At 33.5% G+C, this 19,369-nt stretch overlaps 1 protein-coding gene across 3 annotated transcripts in view; it reads left to right on the top strand.

Annotated features, from left to right (window-relative positions):
• LOC150084733 (uncharacterized) overlaps positions 1-19,369 on the top strand; it is a 154,910-nt gene that overhangs the window by 85,365 nt on the left and 50,176 nt on the right. For 2 of the 3 annotated variants that reach the window (XR_016547073.1, XM_090375474.1), the window contains one exon: positions 6,217-7,365. The exons of the other annotated variant lie outside the window; for it this stretch is intronic. Coding sequence is in view for 1 of the 2 variants with exons in the window: in XM_090375474.1 (XP_090231600.1) it covers positions 6,217-6,227 (11 nt within the window). In the remaining variant the exon portion in view is untranslated. Of the gene's footprint in view, positions 1-6,216; positions 7,366-19,369 lie in introns of those variants that run through there. 3 annotated transcript variants of the gene reach the window in all.

Genomic DNA, 19,369 nt, shown 5'->3' with positions numbered 1-19,369 from the left:
TTGAACAGCCTTAGCACATTTATTGGAAAACCAAGGTTTAGATAAAGGACGAGATTTTAAAGTGGAGTGTGGGATATAGGATTCCATTCCTGCAAGAATAATTTCACTGACACGATCGGAGCAAACTTTGACATCAGAAGTTTTGAAACAGTAATACGACCAAGGAAAAGAAGAAAAGAAGTCATGCAGGTCATCCCATTTTGCATTCTTGTAATGCCAAACAACATGAGGTTGGGAATATAGCCATGAGAAAATGCCTATTGGAGAAGAGACAATCATCAAGTTGTGATCTGAGGTGCCTAAAGGACCTCTCACTTCGACCGTGTACTTAGAAGGGTTGTTTGTGAGAAAATGATCAAGCTTATTGGCTGTATGATTAGGATTGTCCGGTATTCTTGTAGGTAAATGAACCATCCGTGCTAGGTCATTAGTAATTGCAAAAGCCTCAGCATCTCGACCTGCTGGGTCGGTGTGACTAGAAAATGGAAGCCAGCTGGAGTTGTGAACATTAAAATCACCAAGGAAAATTACATCATTGTTAGGAAAGTTGGACTGGAGAAAGTCAAGTTGCAAAGTGACGAGAAGTGGAGTTGAGAGAACGGTAGAGACAACAGATGAATTTGACACAATGAGGTATTGAGATTTTAAGCCAGAGAAGATCAAAGAGAGGAGATTCCAAATTGCCAAGTCTCTGACAGGGAATATCAGAACGGCATATGCACAAGTACCACCTTTGAGGCTAAAGGAATCCTACAGCAAATAATTTGGACATCTGAGATGAGCAGTAGTTGAATCAACTGATAACTGAGATTCAGTCAGAAAAAGTACATGGGGTTTGGAAGACTGCAAATGGAAATGGACATCGTTGAGATTAGAATTGAGACCACGTATATTTGTGAAATGAATTAGGAAGTGCTTGGGAGGTTTAGATCTTTTCACAGATAAGTTTGCTTTATTAGTTTGACAATTCATGGTGTATTCAATAGTAAGAAAAAGTGGGTGGGACATGCTGTATGAAATAATGAAATTTTTGGATATGGCATACACGTGGTAAGAATATACCCAGATCCTTGAGATAACGTGGCCTCGACAATGCTCCCCGCATAGACACTACTCGGACTCCCTCCAGTCACTATCTGGCAGAATAGAGGTAGCAAGATTATACACTAGCTGATCTGGAAGCCTCCTAGATTCCAATAGGTTCGGTCCGGTGTACTAACTAGCGGCCGGCCTGTGAACACCGTTTTAGAGCTGTACCCTTGAAATGTAAGGAATATTGGATCTCGCCACGACGTTCATCATAACCTCAAAAGTCATGAATCATACTGCATGATGGAAGAGATAGGGAATAGGGATAGAGATGGAAGAGTTGACTGGAACTTATCTCTAGAGACTAAACATGGGTTCCACCACTTCAAGCCTCCAATAAGCAAAGTGGTGGTGTTTCACCTATTGATGAGAGTCATCTACTGCCTGGTAACATAGAGGGGTGGCATTCCTCCGTGTGGTGTGGGTGCCACACCTCGACCCCTGCTTACATTGGTTCACACCTGGGTGGTCACCTACCATGTACTTGTGCATGGAGGTTATACCCAGGATTACTAACACTCCCACCATCGTGAAGGTGCAAGCAGAGGGTTTGGCTGTCACAGACCGTCCGGACTTCGCCGAAATTGGGTCCACTTGACTTGAATGTCACCTGAATATCAGTTCCAGCTGCGTTTTAGACTCCCAGGTAGCAAGTACAGCTTGTCTGGCATATCTGAGAGAATGTGCATGTCTTCTGCAGTAGTTGGTGAATTTTTGGAGTCAGGAGTGAGTGAGGAAACTGCAGTTGTTTTCCAATAGGTTGGAATTTCCAGTGTTCAGCCACAGAGCTGGCTATAGTGTATCCAGCACTAAGGCATCTAAAAATCCAGAAAAATTTAAAACTGGTTTTTCAGTTAGTATGTTGTTAACTAAAACTTCTTTTTTTTTTTTTTTTTTTTTTTTTGCACTATGACAAAAAATATTTGAGTGTTTATTATTTTTATTTCAATAATAACAGCAAGAAAATAAGTAAATAACAAATTGCGGATAATTATCTATTTGTACATAAATTTTGTTAATAGGTTATTAGGTAATAATGCTAATAGTTAAAAAAAATTATATAAAGGAAATATTGCACAACATAAACATAATGAATATTTAATTAATTTTAATTTTTTTGTTTAAATATATAATTTCAAAAACACTAAAGTATTTAGTATTTTTGAAACATCTTATTTTAGTACAAAAATTATTTGCCACTGAGAAAACACATTTGCTCTCAGTTGGTGTTGGTTGAATACTGCAAAACATTATTAAAGGTTTTTCATTTTGAATGAGAATCATATGACATTTGTGAGCATATTTCAATATATATAGATGATATACTGGCTTGTATTTCTTGCATAAGCATCTTTGAGCTTTCTGAGGAAGTCAGATATTCTGAATCTGATTTTAAAGTTGTTTCTTCAACCTCAGACGTACCGGAAACAAGCATATAATCATCTTCTTTGCTATATGACATCGATTCAAGGAATAATTCAATTCAAAATCTTGAAGACTTTTCAGAATATGTGCATTTTGTATATATTTAAAGAGGGAAACTAATCCTGAGCGCTCTAATTCTTTTCTTAAGCAATTTGTACATTTAACATGTTTTTCAAATAAGAAATTTAAAATTCCTTTGGCAGTTAAAAGAGTTTCGTTGTTTTTGTTTAGTGCTTTCACTTCTAATTATACTCATTTCAGAATTTGAATTAAATTTTGCAATGCCATAAAAATCTTCATGGCCAGTGCCTTCTAAAGCTTTTTTTATGCACATCTTAAGTTTAAGCAGTTTTCAGCCTTACATATTATGCTTTTCTACCTAAGCTGTTAAAATCTAATATCAGAAAAATTCATATTGTTCTTGTACATTCTTTTATAAAATATCATTTCTTATCAAAGATTTCTTAAAAACACTTATGATTCATCAAAAACTAGTCACTACATGTTTGAATATTTGTTTGAAAGCCGTATTCAGTGTCATTTTCACTGTTATCAAAATTTAGGTTATTGTGTTCAGAAATATTAGTACTGTGTTCATTGTTAATGTCATCATCATTAAATTTATTTTCATTGTCACTAGCAATATTATTTAAGTCTTCTTGAATAATAAAATAAGTTTATTTTTTTAACTAAACTTTCTTACTTACTTACTAAAAATGACTTACTTTTTTCTCATAAAAGGTATATAAAACAATTGAAGAATTGCATAGTTATAGCAAATCTGATTTCTATAGTCATTATTTTTCCACATTTTTACTTGGTACTTGTGCCATCATTAGTGAATTTTTTCTTTTATGAAAACCCAAGCATGAAAGGCATTAGAACCTATAGTAGTACTGTGTGTGTGTGTGTGTGTGTGTGTGTGTGTGTGTGTGTGTGGGTGGGTTGAAGGTTGAGAAGATGAAAGCGATACTTGTCAGCATTAGACTTGAATTTCTGCAGATTGTAATTTTTTGGAAATACAAACGATAGGGAGGTTGTTCGAGAAAATGGAGGTTGAAGGAATAAATGAGGAAGAAGAAAAGTTGGTTCTGTGAGTTTGAAGTGGTCAATAAAAGGATGCTTACTGGTTGCAGCATATGTTTGGACTGGATTGGAAGAGCAAGGGGGGAATTATAGAAGCCAATTCAAAAGAACAGTACCTGTGGAAGTATCTATAGAAAAATCATGAAGCAGAAATAGAATATTTGTGAGACAGAGCGGAGAGAATTATTGAATGCTCAATATCGCAGTCTAAATTAAGGACAAATTCAAAAAATTTTTCTTTTAGTTATATTTTAATGACTAGAGTATTGATAATGAAATCCAATTTTGAGACTTTACTGTCAAAAATAAAAAATAAAATAAAAATTGAAAACTGGTTAACCAGTTTTGGTTATACCCAGTTTTAATGCCCATCTAGCAGATGCAGTCAGAGGATTAGAAGGTTAATTCCACTACACTGTGGGTATTTTGAGGAGCTGTGATGGGGAAATCGAGAGAAGGTCTTCAACAAGAGTGATGGTAGAACTGCTAGACATCCTGATATTTTTTCATCTTGATTGTGATTCTGTGACATTAATTACACCTTAATTACTGCACTTAATTGTGCATTAATTGCACAACAGTTTTGCACCTTAAGACCTTATTTGTACCTTATTCTCAATAGGAGAGATGACAGAAGATCCCTGACAGTTGAGAGTCGGTCTAGTATTAAAAATGAGGGGTGGCCTGGCTTAGATCTGCTAGACCAATCATAATTGCTGTAGTTATAAGATTAGTTAAATCTTTAATGGGGGGGATAAATATTGATTGTAAATAAGATAAAAAAATAAGATTGTAAATATCCATTGGTGTCCATGGTCAAAGCTTCTTTTGTACTGGTAAGGATTGCATGAATTGAATTGTTCGCGGTCTATTGTGAACAGTTCAATTCAAGACTTACAATGTGCTATAGTCTCTAGACTACTGTAGGCCTGCATTGCATGGTTGTTGTAGCTCAGACAAGCCTATGAGAGCTTCATTATGAAGGTGTTAGGTTGATCTAGGGGGAAAGGCTTACACCTTGAGCATGAGAATTGTTTTGTGGCTGTGGATGTTTGAATGGGACACTTTTGAGTTGAATTGAAGAAACAGCAGAATCTGGATATAGGGAGTCACCTTTATCACTGTTACGAAAACCATAGGACCAAGACTTTTACTCCTATTATAGCGTTGAATGACCACAGTGTTTACATAAGTGAACTCAGGAAACTTATGGCAGTACATAGAGCTACAGAAAATTAGCACAGAGATGTAAATTACCCATGGACACATGAAAAATAACCTTTGGGAAATAAACAGGCAGCTTTCAAAATTTTTCGTTGTCATAAATTGGAAATGCTTTTCAGCATTTACAGTTTGTCCAATAGTTCAGCTGTTTTCTTTTTAATTATAGTATCTGTTAAAAGTTTATTTAAATCAAAGAGCAACCCTCTGAAGACATGTACTGTGAATTGCAGATGACTGGATGCCTGAGAGGCCCCTCGAAAATTTTTTCATTGAGCCTCCCAGGCATCCAAACACCTTCTAATGGATAACTCTGTCCAAGACATTTGGAGTGAATAGCACTATTCTGAGGGAATAGAGTGCAACTCTGAAGGAGAGTATCAAAAAATACAGTGCTATAGTGAACAACACTATATAGCATGGGACAACTGTAATCCAATATCGAATAATAACAAATATCAGCAACAACCGTCTGCATTCAGTAACAAAGTAACAGAGGTTTGATTATCCAAAAAATTATTTCCGTTCTGTTCCACTATCAGTGCAGAGCAGGATAAATTTTGTGGGAGAAATCAAGTTCATAACCAAAATGCTATGAAAAAATGATGCACAAGCAATTAAAAAAAAAAATCACTCTTATAGATTGTAACCAAAAGCCATACTAGTGGAATATTAAAATTTACATTTCCATAATAATAGCTATTGTAATATTTAAATTTTAGTCATTTTGTCACATCACAGGGTTTAGCAGCTTGCCCAGTGGTGTGTTAACTCTCAAGCAGGCACATCTCTTCCATACCTCTATTTTTATACCACTAGCTAGATATGCATTATAGTACCACACTCGGCTCCATTCAGTAATGGTAGGTCATAAAGTGGCCGGATAGCTTATCTTGTGGCATAGTGTTGCAAGTGATGGAAAGTGCTATACACCTAGGCTACTGTACTGACTTTCCCTTAAATTCCACATCATCCTTTTACTTCCCAAAAGAAGGCACTCAGATTTATCATTTTCACTTTGGATTTTTGTACCCATCAAACTGCTGGCTGCAGATTCTACCAGCAGCTAGCACATCAGTGGTGGATCTTGACTGCTGACATGTTTGGATCAGTATCTTGTTACTGCAGTTACTTTTAACCTGGTACATATCTGAATGGTTTATTTCTAAAGTACTGAATGACTATCAGAATAAATGTAATAATTCATCAAATCATATTAAAAATTTTTCTTTATAATTAGTAAATACAAAAACATAACCAATGTATTGTTGAATACTGTTTCTCAAAATTGGAAAAAATAATGAATTTTCTTTGTTTTAAATAAAAAAATATATATTTAATTTATTTTAAATAAATAGTTATTCAGTGTATGAGGTATTTTTCTTTTCATTACAGGTGGACTATGACATTTGAAACAGTACTCCCTGTAGTTATTAGAAGTAGCCTTTAAGAATGTAATGCAGCATTGGAGTTTGTATATGCTCAGTCATCTCTAGAGAGGGAAGTGCATGTTGGATACTAGCTTGAAAGATTCATGTGGGTCTATAAGATTTTGGTTCCAGTTAGGAAATTCAACTAAAGGGATTATATTAGTGGTGAAAGAGGCAAAGGAGGAGGAAAAATATATAAGAAAATCAGCAATTCACTGATGATGCAAGGGGTTTTGAAGAAGGCAGCCAACTTGTGTTGATAAATCGCACAGCAGCTTTCATCACATTCACTACAGTTGCAGCTATGATTATGGAACCTAAGGCTAATTGTAGATCAAGGGAGATAGCTGTAACAATTCAAAAGAAGACTACAATATATTGGATTTTAAAGGAGCATTAAACCTATCCCACATATGTGTTTACATGTTGGGTCTTTTTACTTCTCACACTGGAATAAATCCAGTGAAAACCACTGCAGCAGAAAAGGATATTGCAGATAGGGCGTGGTCGTTTTGCTATGAACTATGACACTAATAAAGAAAGTTTGGATGCTCACAACATGATTGTCCCCAAAAAGTTCCAAATAAATGAGGTCTGAGAATATGAAAATCGTTTTCTTGATGTAAAAAGAATTGTTAGTATTTCTTGTCATGGAACTTCAGTTTTTTTTTAGTGTTGTATGGAAAACCTTTATTGGAAAGAAATGAAAGATTTATAGCATATATTCATCTTGTTATCTTGCCAATAAAGAGCCAGAAAGAGTCAGAGCTACATCAGGAAAGTTAGTGCATGGTGAAATAATTCACTGTTATTTTCATAATACTAGAAACTAGTTCTGAACTTTGATGTGTTGAGGAGAGATATATTATTGATGGATAACAAAACATGAATTCTTTACCTAGAGCAATTTGATATGTACTCTCAGTGACTTCATTAAGTACCAGATATGCAAAGCGAAATCACCAACAGCTCCCAAGTACTTTTTATGCCAAAGGTGTGACCTGAAACATTTTTGATAATGGTGATGTTTTAATTTTGATGCCTGCTGTTTTCCTTCCAGATGAATCATTGGCACATCATGAATATTTCTGATGTCTAAAACATTGATTGAACATATTTTGGATAATTGAAGGTCAATTTTGATGGGATTATTGACCCTTAATTGTGAAAAATGATATGATAAATTTTTAAATTAAATACATTGTAAATATCACAACATGATATTATTAATGCGTTATTGAAGTAATGTAAATTATTATTTTTATGTGTAATTTGTATATTCATATCTACATAAAGCTGTTCATTTTTTTTAACAGGATGCTAAAGATACTAAACTGCATCTTGTTTTTCTGTCAGTAATGTAACTCTGTATCTATGCCAATTGTTTTGTCCTATTTGGCTCTCCACAGGCTGTCCTAGGGCAGGCTAATTTATATGTACATTATCATTTTGCAAATAAACTATTATAATTCTTTGTTATTCTTTGCTGAAGTTTGCCCTGTTTTATTAACACTGTAGCGCACTTAAGACATTACAATACTGATTTCACATGATACTCATGGATTCTTTTTATTATTGTAATGAAATAAGTATTCTTCCTTTTCTACTATAAGGTTTTTAATTATGCTTCCTGAGGAAAAAGAGTAGGCATTATTTTTTTAATGCTTCTCAGTTACTACTGTGAAATATTCATTTATGCTTTTAGGTTTCACTGCATGTTGATTTCTTCCTGGTTAGCATCTGCCTCTTAATTTACCTGCTAACTTTCCATCTGTACTAGCCAACTTGAAATTTTGACTTTGGATTGGAAGCCTAAAATTTAAGAGCAGTGTATGTGGTCTTTGGGCACTGTAAGTGGACACAGATATGTGCATTGCGTGATTGAACACTTGTTACCTCAGAAATTGAATGGTTCATTTTTAACCGTTGCATTTGTATATTGGTTGCAAAAAAAAAAAAAAAAAAAAAAACCCAGTTACAATGAAGTTGTAAACTCCTCTGACTCTAACTATGCATAGTATAAATGAGAATTTATTTATAAATAATAGCTTAAACTGTTTTTTGTATTTAATTTTAGGTCACATAATTTACTCATTTTATAGCACTATAATAAATTTGAATATGCAAATCTTTTATCTATTTAAAAATTTTTCCTAGGAACTGTTATAAGATTAAAATTATGTTCCTAAATAAAGAGAACCATCTAAATAAGTAAAGAACAAACTACATGTTGTTTTTTTTTAATTCAGGAAGCATTTTGTTAGTGGTTATAACTAGTCTTCAGTTTTTTCTTAAGTACCTCACTTTTTGACACCTGCTCTGCATTGAGAGTATTAATTTTTAGAACACTTGCAAACTGTTTATGGGAATAATAGTGTCCTTAAAATTAAACCTTTATGGCACAGCCATTTATGAATGTTTTTTATCAGGAAAAAATTGATTTCAGCACCTGAGGCCAACCTTATCCTTTTGTCCTTGTGCCCCCAATTTAACAAAGTCATTCGTTGTCTGTGAGACACCCCCTTTAATTATAGAAAATTAATTTTTACTGAATTGAAAATAATGATCTGTTAATTATGATTTGCTAAACTTAATTAAAAATTGTCAAACACAAATAAACAACAGAAACTAGTAATAATAATATTTTATTATTTTTTAAAATCTTCAAGGTAACATCCCGGGATTGAAACATTAGACACTCACGTGGCATCTAACACTCAGGTGCAACGTCAACATCTTAATTTCGTTAGCTCTTTGCATTTATAGACACCATGTGATGATTGCCTAGAAAAGTGGTAGATGCTTTTTCTCTTCTTGTGTCTTGTAAACACCAAATAAAAAGTTAATGTTTTGTAATTTGTAGCATATCAAAATGAAAAAAGAAAATACTGTATAACCAGATAGAGGATATTGGTGGGCAGAGGTACACAGGGTGATCTGATTTCATTTACAGATTTTAAAAAAATGGCATCCCCTTCTAACGAAACTCCTGCCTCCTTTTTTTAAACCCTTTCCTCCCTGAAAGCTGTACTTGAATGGTCGTCTCATGTATTGCTGAAGAGCCCTTGCTCATTAATGTTTTTTTTTTTCTGGGAAATGTGTCACTACACTCACTATAAATATTAAATTTCATACACATAATAGCCATGGATATTTATTTATTTTTTTAAAAATTTTCTAATGTTAGCAGTTGTGCTGGCCAATTTTTACGACATTAAAACATTAAACAACATTGAAAAATTAATGTTGGTGTGTTTAAATCTGCAAATTGATATTTCACACTTAAATTTGTTTTTCTGGTCAACATTACCATAAGGACTACAAAAATAAAATATACTTAAATAACTTGTAGATGCTTATAACATGGTTTTAAATAGACAAATCTGACCAATATGGTGCTTCTCCTAGTCAGTCATGCCTTGAAACAAAATTTGATTTTGAACAGCACAAACAATTTTTTTAACTTCAAAGCTGGAATGCTGTTTAAGTGGAACCCCTCACTAATGATCATAATTCCAGTAGCTTTGTTTAAAAATAAATAAGTAAAAATTGTAACTTTAAATGGTTTTACAATTTAATCATCATTGAAACTATATTTATTTTTTATTTTTTTTTGTTCACAATATCAAGGACCATTCAAATAAAATAATATTATATTTGTAATTAGCACCAGAAGCTGGTGCTAACCCGAATTCCTCAGCAGTCGTGTCAGAACAATAATAATCATCTGTTCCATGGAGTTAAAATTGTCACCAAAATTCAAACACTTATAACATAGTCATTTGTGAATATTTTTTGTCAGTTAGTTTTTCCTGATTATATCATATGTTTGCCATATAGATAAAATTTCATAATCCTAAACCTAGTTATTAATTTTTTTCTAATTCTTAATCTATGTCATAATGGCTTATTTTCATATGCAAATATTTATCAACTTATACTGCGACTTCCATTAGAAGTTTCCAATTCAAATTTTGCATTCTGATCAATAATATTTTACAGATTGTAAAAGTAAATTATAATAAACACATTAGTTATACCAAAACTACAAATTCAAAAAACTGTTATTAGCACAATTGGTTGCATGGGATATTCTCCACCCATATATTTATTAACTTATAGTGCATCTACATACAAATAATTTACATCACTTTTTTTCTTTTTTTTTTTTAAATAGTCAGTGATTCTATAGAAATACTTTAATTTATAATGGTAACAGGTTTTTTTTATGAAAACTTTGGTGACTGCAGCAGCTGAGTTTTAGATAAATATCAAAATATCATATTTATAAACACAGTAGTTATTGAAAAAAAAAAAAAAAAAACACTACTTCCAGTATTGTATGCAGTTGCAAAAGGTATTTCATTTGAATGTTTCTAAGCTTATTGTACAACTGTATATAACTACTTTTTTTTTCTTTTTTTTTTTAAATTCTGGTCAGTGATGCTTTAGTCATATATATATATAAAATCTTATTCATGATGATTATAGTAATTCTTTGCAAAACTCATAACCTAAGTATTATACTGTTTGATCATTAAAATCCAAACTAGGTGCTTTTACTGGGGATGCCAAATATAACTCTGATCGAATCTGGATTACTCCTTCAGATACCCAGGATGCCCTCATGCATACTGTAAATTTTCTTTGGATTAAATTGTAAACTCCGAAATTCTAAGTGGGTAGTATGTGCTGTAATTTGAGGAGCATTCAAGGTGACAGATCAAAATAAAAACACATACATCTGACCAGTACACTTGAGGACTTTCTCATATATACTGTAAATTTGGTTTGAATCCGCTTATAATTTGAGTTGTGACTATCCTATTTCAAGATGGCAGATTGAAGTAAAAACATCCCTGTCAATATAAATTATAGGACACCCTTGCATATACCGTCAGTTTGGTTTGAATCTGACTGCAAACATAAAAGTTCTAAGTGTGCAGAGTTTATAATTTTGAGTGGAAGCAATCTTGTTTCAGTGTAGTAAAATCAAAGTATTCGCCATCAGAGTATTCTGTTGTCCATCCCTTTCATTTGAATTTGGTTTGGATTGGCTCATAAAACAAGGATTCCAGAGTGGTTAGTGGTAGTGTTTGTAATATGAATGGTGGAAATCTTGTTTCAGGATGGCAGATTGAAATAAAATATCTTCATCTAAATAGTACAGGTACTGTAAGCTTATTCATTGTAACTAACTTTGGTTTGTATTAGCTTGTATAAACAAGAGTGCCTAAGTGGATGGTAGTGATACTCATTTGGGTGTTGGTCATCTTCTTTCAAGATGGCAGATTGAAATAAAACCAATTTCATTGCGATAGTTCAGGACAACATTTGGCAGTAGTTGTTATGGCAGGCCAGATTATGAAAGGTAGTAGCAAAAAGAGCCAACCAAGTCAAGGTTACTACTTAACATTGCATGCGCAATTTCTGAAAACAGTAGTCAGCTTATGATTGACCTAATTACTCTGAGCACACTGTGTTAAAAAGTTTTTTTTTTTTTTTTTAGTTACCAGTTGATGCTGTTTATTTTAATGGCATGTTTGAAGCATGAAAAAAAATCGCTTTTTGAAATTGATCATTTACAGAAGAGTTAAAGATATTCATCTTTTTTGCATACCAAAAGTAGATACCATGTTTGTTTAATCTGAAACTTGTATGGTGTTTAGTTTGTTTAATTTTTAACAGCACTTTTTTAATGTGATAACTTAATTAGGTTATCATTTTAAATGTTAGTTCTAGTTGTTTATAAAAATAAATGAAATAGTTTGAAATTCTAGAATGTTTTATTCAAGCTATATTCTGTGTTAAGGAAAACTAATTTATATAAGAGTTGTATGGATTTTCTTGGGTGGACCAAAAGGAAATCCTTTGAAACAGATTTGGCCTTTGTGACACTGTTTTTAACTACTGCTCTAAGGTACTCTCACTTATACTGTGAATTTATATTGGATCAGACTGAAACACTGAATAGATGTGAAAAGAATACATAAAAAGAAAAGTTTGTTTGGAGTTGAACTATGATTGCATGTGGACTGTTTAGAAAGAAAGAGGCATAATTGCAGATGCTAAATTAGAACAACAGGACCTGTGAAAATATCTCTATATATGGTGAAAAGCATGTAACAGCAGCTCAACATTCTATTATAAAAAGGGAAAGTTTTTAAGAGAAGGGTCATTGATTTCTACCTGATTTCTACCTTTAGAGGAGAATCTAGGAAGTTAAAAGAGACTGTTGTGTGTGGGGGGGAGGCTATGGTAAATGTATTCTACAGTAGGGGGGAATCCAAAGAAAGCAGTGTTTCTGTTATGAAAAGGAAGGTTATCTCAGTGTTGTTGAAAAGCTCAGCATGACAGTAGTGTGGTGGGGAAATAAGATAACACAGGGTTTTAGAATAATTGAAATTGTTTCTTCCTCGTGCAGAGGTCCTTATGCAGAGCACAGTTTATCATGTCGAAAAATGTCATGTACTGTTATAACAAAGGTGCAGATGCAATTTCCAGTCAGTGGGAGATAGTCACTAATATGAGTATATAGAAGGGAAAAAAAGTGAAAGAATAAGAAAACCTTTGGAACTCCAGCATTAGTTGAGAACTTTGAAGACAGAGAGTCACTTACATCGTAAGTGAATGTCCAGGAAAGAAACTAGCCACCCAGTTGCTAAATACAGAGGGGGGGAAAAGGATTTCATAGAAGTCTTTATGCAAAACATGATTGAAAGCCATAGAAATGCTGAGAGGAGCTGCTTGTATTTCACCAGACTTTTCCGTGTTATTTGTCCACAGATGAGTACATAATCCAAAACATCAACGGCGCCTCCGTAGCCAGGTGGGAAGGAGCAGCAGTGCGTAGTACACGCTTCTTGATTAGACCGGGGTTCGAGCCCGTCACCACCAAATACGGAGGATGCGAAAAGATCAGGGAATGACCACCGCATATCCCGGAGCAATATGGCCTTACTTGCTAATGCTCCTAAAAAACAAACAACAACAACCAAAACATCAAGTAGATCATACTTATGTATGACTATAATGGTGTCATATCACCAATCAGATGAAAGGTTTCAAGATAGTGTAAGATTTGGCACTTGGGGATTTTTCAGTTACTTTGGAATGAGTTAAAGTGTAATAGGATGATAACTGAAATGGAAGGATGGATTGCCACACTTTTTAGAAATTGGATGGGCATGAGAAATTTTATTTGGAAGGGAAAACACAAGTCAAATAAGAGAAGCATAAAAAGATGATGCCAAAAAAGGAGAAAATTCTGTTGCACAGACTTTAAGAACAAGTGGCAAAATGCCAATCAGAACTCAGAGACTTTTTAGCATCAAGATGGTTCAGGATTCTTTTAATCTCTTTCTGTCAGAAAAACCAAGGAAAGCATTAAATGATTCTATGTTCATTCTATAGGAGGAGGAGGTTTACAACTCATATCAATATAAGAGTTAAAAGTAAAATACTGTTAATTCCATTTCCCTGGGTAGTTGAAGCTAAAAATTTAATTCAAAGGTCTAGATAGTTACTACTTGTCAGGAGGAAATCACGTAGGTTGTTTCTTCTCTTTTTATTCTTTATTTCTAGCATTAATTTTTGTTATTTACATAAATATTATATTTATTTTATTTTTTATTTTCTTATATAGTTTTTATTTTATTTTATTTTTTTGGCCAGTACAGCAAAAGCTTCCTTGCACTATATGGCTAAGTCAGTTTTATCTTTAAATGAGGATGCAGTAGTAGAATGTAACAAATGAAAGGGCAGAATTTGCAACCAAGTGCTTCTTTAGCAAGAAACTAGAAGGTATAACTACCATTTGAGCAAGATTCAAGTTTCCTGCACTTCAGCTATTCATAATTATTAATAATTTGTTTAAACTTATGGTTGTTGTAAGTCTTAGTTTAGGCAGAAAATGAAGCTAGAGATTTTGATGCAAGTCATTTGCAGTATGCGCTATTCTTTATTCTTATCTTGAACATCTTTGGCACATTCATTGGAAAAACAAATGTCTAGATAAAGGATGAGATTTTAAGGTGAAATGAGAAATAAATAATTTCATCCCTACCATAATAATTTCACCAATTGATCTGAAAACATTAGGATCAGAAGATTTAAAACAGTAATTGAGCCAAGGAAAAGAAGAATAGATATCATACAGATTATCCCATTTTGCATTCTTGTAATGCCACATAACACAAGGCTGCAAATAGCAATGGGGAGATGTCCCATTGGAGAAGAAATCATTATGCTGTAATCCGAAATAGCTAGACCAGAGCTAACATTTGCTGTGTACTTACAAGATTTTTGATGAGGAAAAGATCAAGTGTGTTAATGTGTGTCATTAGGATCGTTTGATATTCTAGTAGGTAAATGAACAAATTGGGTGAGGTAATTAATAATAGCAAATGTCAGCATCTCTACCAGCTAGGTTCAAATAACTGCAAAATTTAAGCTAGGTAGAATTATTGAATGATAAAATCATGAAGAAAATGTACTTTATTGTTAGGAAAAATAGACTGGAAAAAGTAGCATTTGGAAGTCAAAAAGTTCCCAGTAACTCGTTGATTTGGAAGCACACTAGAGATAACAGTTGAATTTAATGAAATAAAGAGATTTTGAGTAAAAGAATCGAAAAGAGATTCCAAATTATGAGTTCTGTGATAAGGCACATCAGAGTGGACATAAGTTAAGGTCTCACCTTTGAGGTAGAAGGAATTATAGAATGAATAGCTATAATAAATGAGATAGGTGGCTATCTAGGAAACTGATGGTTCGGATTTTTTGGGTTTTTTTTTTAGCAAAACCTGTGGTGTGTAGAGGATTTTAGATGGAAATGAACATCGAGATCAGAATTGAGACCATATATTTTGGTGAAATGAATTTGGAACTTCTTTTAAAAACTGATCTTTTCATAGATAAGTTTGTTCCATTAGTTTGACTATTCATGATGCACTGATGATTGATTCATTATGTGAGGAAAAATAGGGAAGAAAATATGTTGTATGAAGTTTACAGATATACCATACACATGACATGGTATACTTATTTCCTTAACCCTTTTAGGAGCAAGTTTGTTTTCATGAGCTTTTGAAAATAATGCTTATAAATTGATATTAATTTGTTCATATTTTGATTGCCTGCCAGAGTTAAAAAAAAAAAAAAAAAATCCCTCATCATTACTTCATTTTTTGAGTAATACTATCTTTTTCATATATTTATGTATCATTTTATTCAGTTTCATCAGCTATTGGATCTGGATTCCAGATAATTTTGGATTTTGCAAGCCAAAAATCAGATAACAGTGGCTAACAGGTGTCTCCTCCAATTTTAAAATCTATTTTTCCTGCTGAAATCTGTTATAATGTAAATCTGTGTTGGCAATCAATTAGAAACACAAATAAGAGATGGCAGCAACACACATACTGAATGTTTAATCTTCCTTCAAACAACCTTTAAAAATGTATACATTCTTACGTACACCTTAGGGTTCACATACAAAAAAACATATATATGTATTCCAGAAAGGATTAATATAGTGGGGCCTCAGTAATGCCTCCCCTCCCCTTGCACACTACTGAAAATTCTTCAGCCATTGCTGATAGAGTAGAAGCAGCAACATTATCCTGCTAGGTGATCCATATACTTCACAGACCAGAGCTTAAGTTAGATGTGGACTATCTGCAAACTAGCTTGCAAAAACAATTTTAAAACTATACCCTTGAAATGTAAGAAATGTTGGAGCCTACCATGATGACTATAATAACCTCAGAAGAGATAGGAAGAATCTGAAGCTTTGTTTTGTGTAGACTTAACAAGGTTTTTGCCACTTCCATTAAATAAAGTGGTAGTATTATATCAAGTGATGAAGCTCATCTACCACCTAGTATTGTGTAGTGTCACAGATCCTCAGATATAACTCTGGGATGTTATGTCTGATCATCTGTGGCCAACTCCTTAAGCTGGTTCACACTTGGATGGGCACCTTCATTATAACTAATCATTTATAGCAGTTTTGGACCTTGCACATAGGAAATATATCAAGGGTTACTAGCAGTGCCACGAAGATGAAGTCAAGGAAAACTTTGGCTGTTACAGTTACAGGAATATTAGATTTGACTAAAACTTTGATGCAGTCGACTCTTAAACGACACCTGAATATCAGCTCAATGAGCATTTTTTTGATGTGTGGTCTTATTAGGTGATTTTGCATTCGTGCATAAAGTGCCTTACTTTTCTTTACTACAGACTACTTTACTTTATCCGCACTTTACTTTGTCCCAGTTAGGGGTCAGCTGCATGGATGGAATGCTTCCACTTAGTATGGTTGGCACAGTCTTCTGGAGTGAGTCCTAATTCCTGCATATCTTGTTGCACTCTGCTCTCGATTGTCATGCTTAGCCTGAGATTTGACAGCTTAGCACCTGCCTTGTAATGTGAGTATATTTGCAATGCTGGACATGCCCCCACCATCTAAGTCTGTTCTCCCTAATCTTGAGGTCGATGGGTGTAGTTTTCATCTCCTGTCTCACATCTTCATTCTGCCCTGAAATAATCTATCAGGTTATTTCCTAGATTCCACCTTAACATTCTCATTTCTGCTGACATTAAAGCTCGTTCTTCTTTTCTCCAAGCCATATAACATACATGGCCTTACCACCTGTTTGTAAATTTTTGATTTCAGTTTTGGTTGGCATCTTCTTGCCTTTCAAGACACTAGACATTTCCCTTCACTTGTCCCATCCAGATTTTATTCGACTTTGGATGTCCTGTTTGCAGCTGCCATTAGTGTCTAACACTGACCCAAGGTACTTGTAATTGTTAGCCTTATTAAGCTGTACATTGCCAATACTGAGGGAACTGCTCAGTTGTCAGAGCATTCCAAGTATTCTTTCTTGTTCCTGTTGACTTTTAAGCATTCCCACTCAAGAACTGTTGCCCATCTCTCTAGCTTCTTCTGTACTCTCACTTGAGATTCACCACTCAGCATGATGCCATCTGCAAAGAGCAAGCTGTCTGGGCCATTGCTCTGAATATCTCTGGGAGTTATACAGACTGATTTTGGAAAATGTAGGAATGTATTCCACAGTTATTCCAGAAAATTATGGAGAAAAGTTCCCATAAACGTGTTTCAAAAGTCCTTAGTGAGGCCTCAGTTATGCCTTATTTATATTATTAATTTATGATTAATGTTTACCTTCATAAATTAATAGTATAAATATTCTGTTTTATATTATAGACATATAGTACATCTCAGTTAACTTTTGATTACTTCCTCAGGAAGTAGTTCTACATTATGATGAGAATTGTAGGCAACTGATATGAAAAATTTTAGTTTTTTTCCTTTTTTCCCAGCACTAAAATCTCAATCTTAGTGCTGAAAAAGACATTGATGCCTGTAAAAATCTGAATTTAATATATATAAAATATAAAATCTGAATTTAATATATATATATATATATATATATAGAAAATTATTTTAATGTTATGTGCAAATCTTTAATTTAACTTATGCTAATAATGAAAATACCGTGTACCCTGGGAGCGATGTATGTTGAATAAAGGGGGGAAGAACGGAAAAGAGTAACGTTATAAACAAAGTGCGAATTTTGAAAAATGTAAAATTTGAAAAGAACGAAAATAGAAATAGCAGATTATTGAAAAGAACGACCAAAGTAGAAATAGCATTGCAGTATCTTTCATAATTTCTGTGTCTTCTTCAGAAGAAGACACAGAAATTATGAAAGATACTGCAATACTTCTTCTTCAGACACAGAAGACACAGAAATTATGAAAGATACTGCAATACTTCTTCTTCAGAAGAAGACACAGAAATTATGAAAGATACTGCAATGCTATTTCTACTTTGGTCGTTCTTTTCAATAATCTGCTATTTCTATTTTCGTTCTTTTCAAATTTTACATTTTTCAAAATTCGCACTTTGTTTATAACGTTACTCTTTTCCGTTCTTCCCCCCTTTATTCAACATACATCGCTCCCAGGGTACACGGTATTTTCATTATTAGCATAAGTTAAATTAAAGATTTGCACATAACATTAAAATAATTTTCTATATATACATTATGGTTGTAGGGTACCTTTGCTCTTGCAGTGTCCCTGATCCATAATTCATATTATTGATATTCCATTTTATCTCTATTCAAATTCAAATCCATTTTCTTTCTTTACTTAATTTTAATTTTTATTCATAATTATATATATATATATATATATATACAAAGTTGTTTCAAAGGAAACTTGGCTGATTAATTCACCCGTATTTTATTTTAAAATGAAATTGTGATAAGAAAAGATTCTGATGGATGATGAAATAAGCGCTGCCCTTCTTCCTCAAATAGTAAAATTAAGATGATGTTTTGTGATGGTGTTTCATTAAAAGGAAAAAACTTAGTCAACTGATCAAATTATGTTGAGAAATGTGGTAGCCTATTTTGTAAATAAAAAAAAAAAAAGAAATATAAAATGGTGATGTCTGCTGAATGTTGCATCAATGTAAGGATGCAACATTTATTGAAAGATCAGGACAGTCATTAGGAATTTCTCCAGCAAGTATTGCAAAGTATGGAGCAGGTAAATAACAGCATTGATGCCAGGAAAAAGAAGACCCAGAAGGGGTGCATGTGTTATCGGACTGGACAATTTATTCGTTGGTAGTCAACTGTTGTTACACTTTGTCATGAAAGACGTTGGATTTTAAATGGCAGAAGCTTGTTAACTGTAAAGGTTTAACTGAACATGCAAATATAAAAGTTGCCAGAAGAAGATATCTCCAACAGCTGAACATAATCTTTCATTACAAAATTCCCATCCAGTTATTTAATTCTGGGAGTTGTCATTTCAAAGGTGCAAGGAACAGTGACAGTACGTGGTTTATTGTTCTGCACACTGGTAATGAAAATGGTTAGATTCCAGGTGCAAGTGAAATTGTTGAAGTTAAACTTAAGTAAGGCACCTGGGGTGGTTGGGATCTATCCAATTATATTAAGGGAGGCAGCAAAGGCAATGAGCAAACCCTTAGTCATAATTATGAGAGCATCCTTGGATTGAGGCGAAGGTCCCTGCGGACTGGAGATGTGCAAATGTATCTCCAGTTTACAGTG

This window comes from Mastigoproctus giganteus, chromosome 6, assembly GCF_048544385.1.
Source record: "Mastigoproctus giganteus isolate SK-2022 chromosome 6, ASM4854438v1, whole genome shotgun sequence".
NCBI lineage: Eukaryota > Metazoa > Arthropoda > Arachnida > Uropygi > Thelyphonidae > Mastigoproctus > Mastigoproctus giganteus.
Note: the sequence above shows the minus strand (reverse complement) of the source record. Positions and strands in the feature narration are given on the sequence as shown.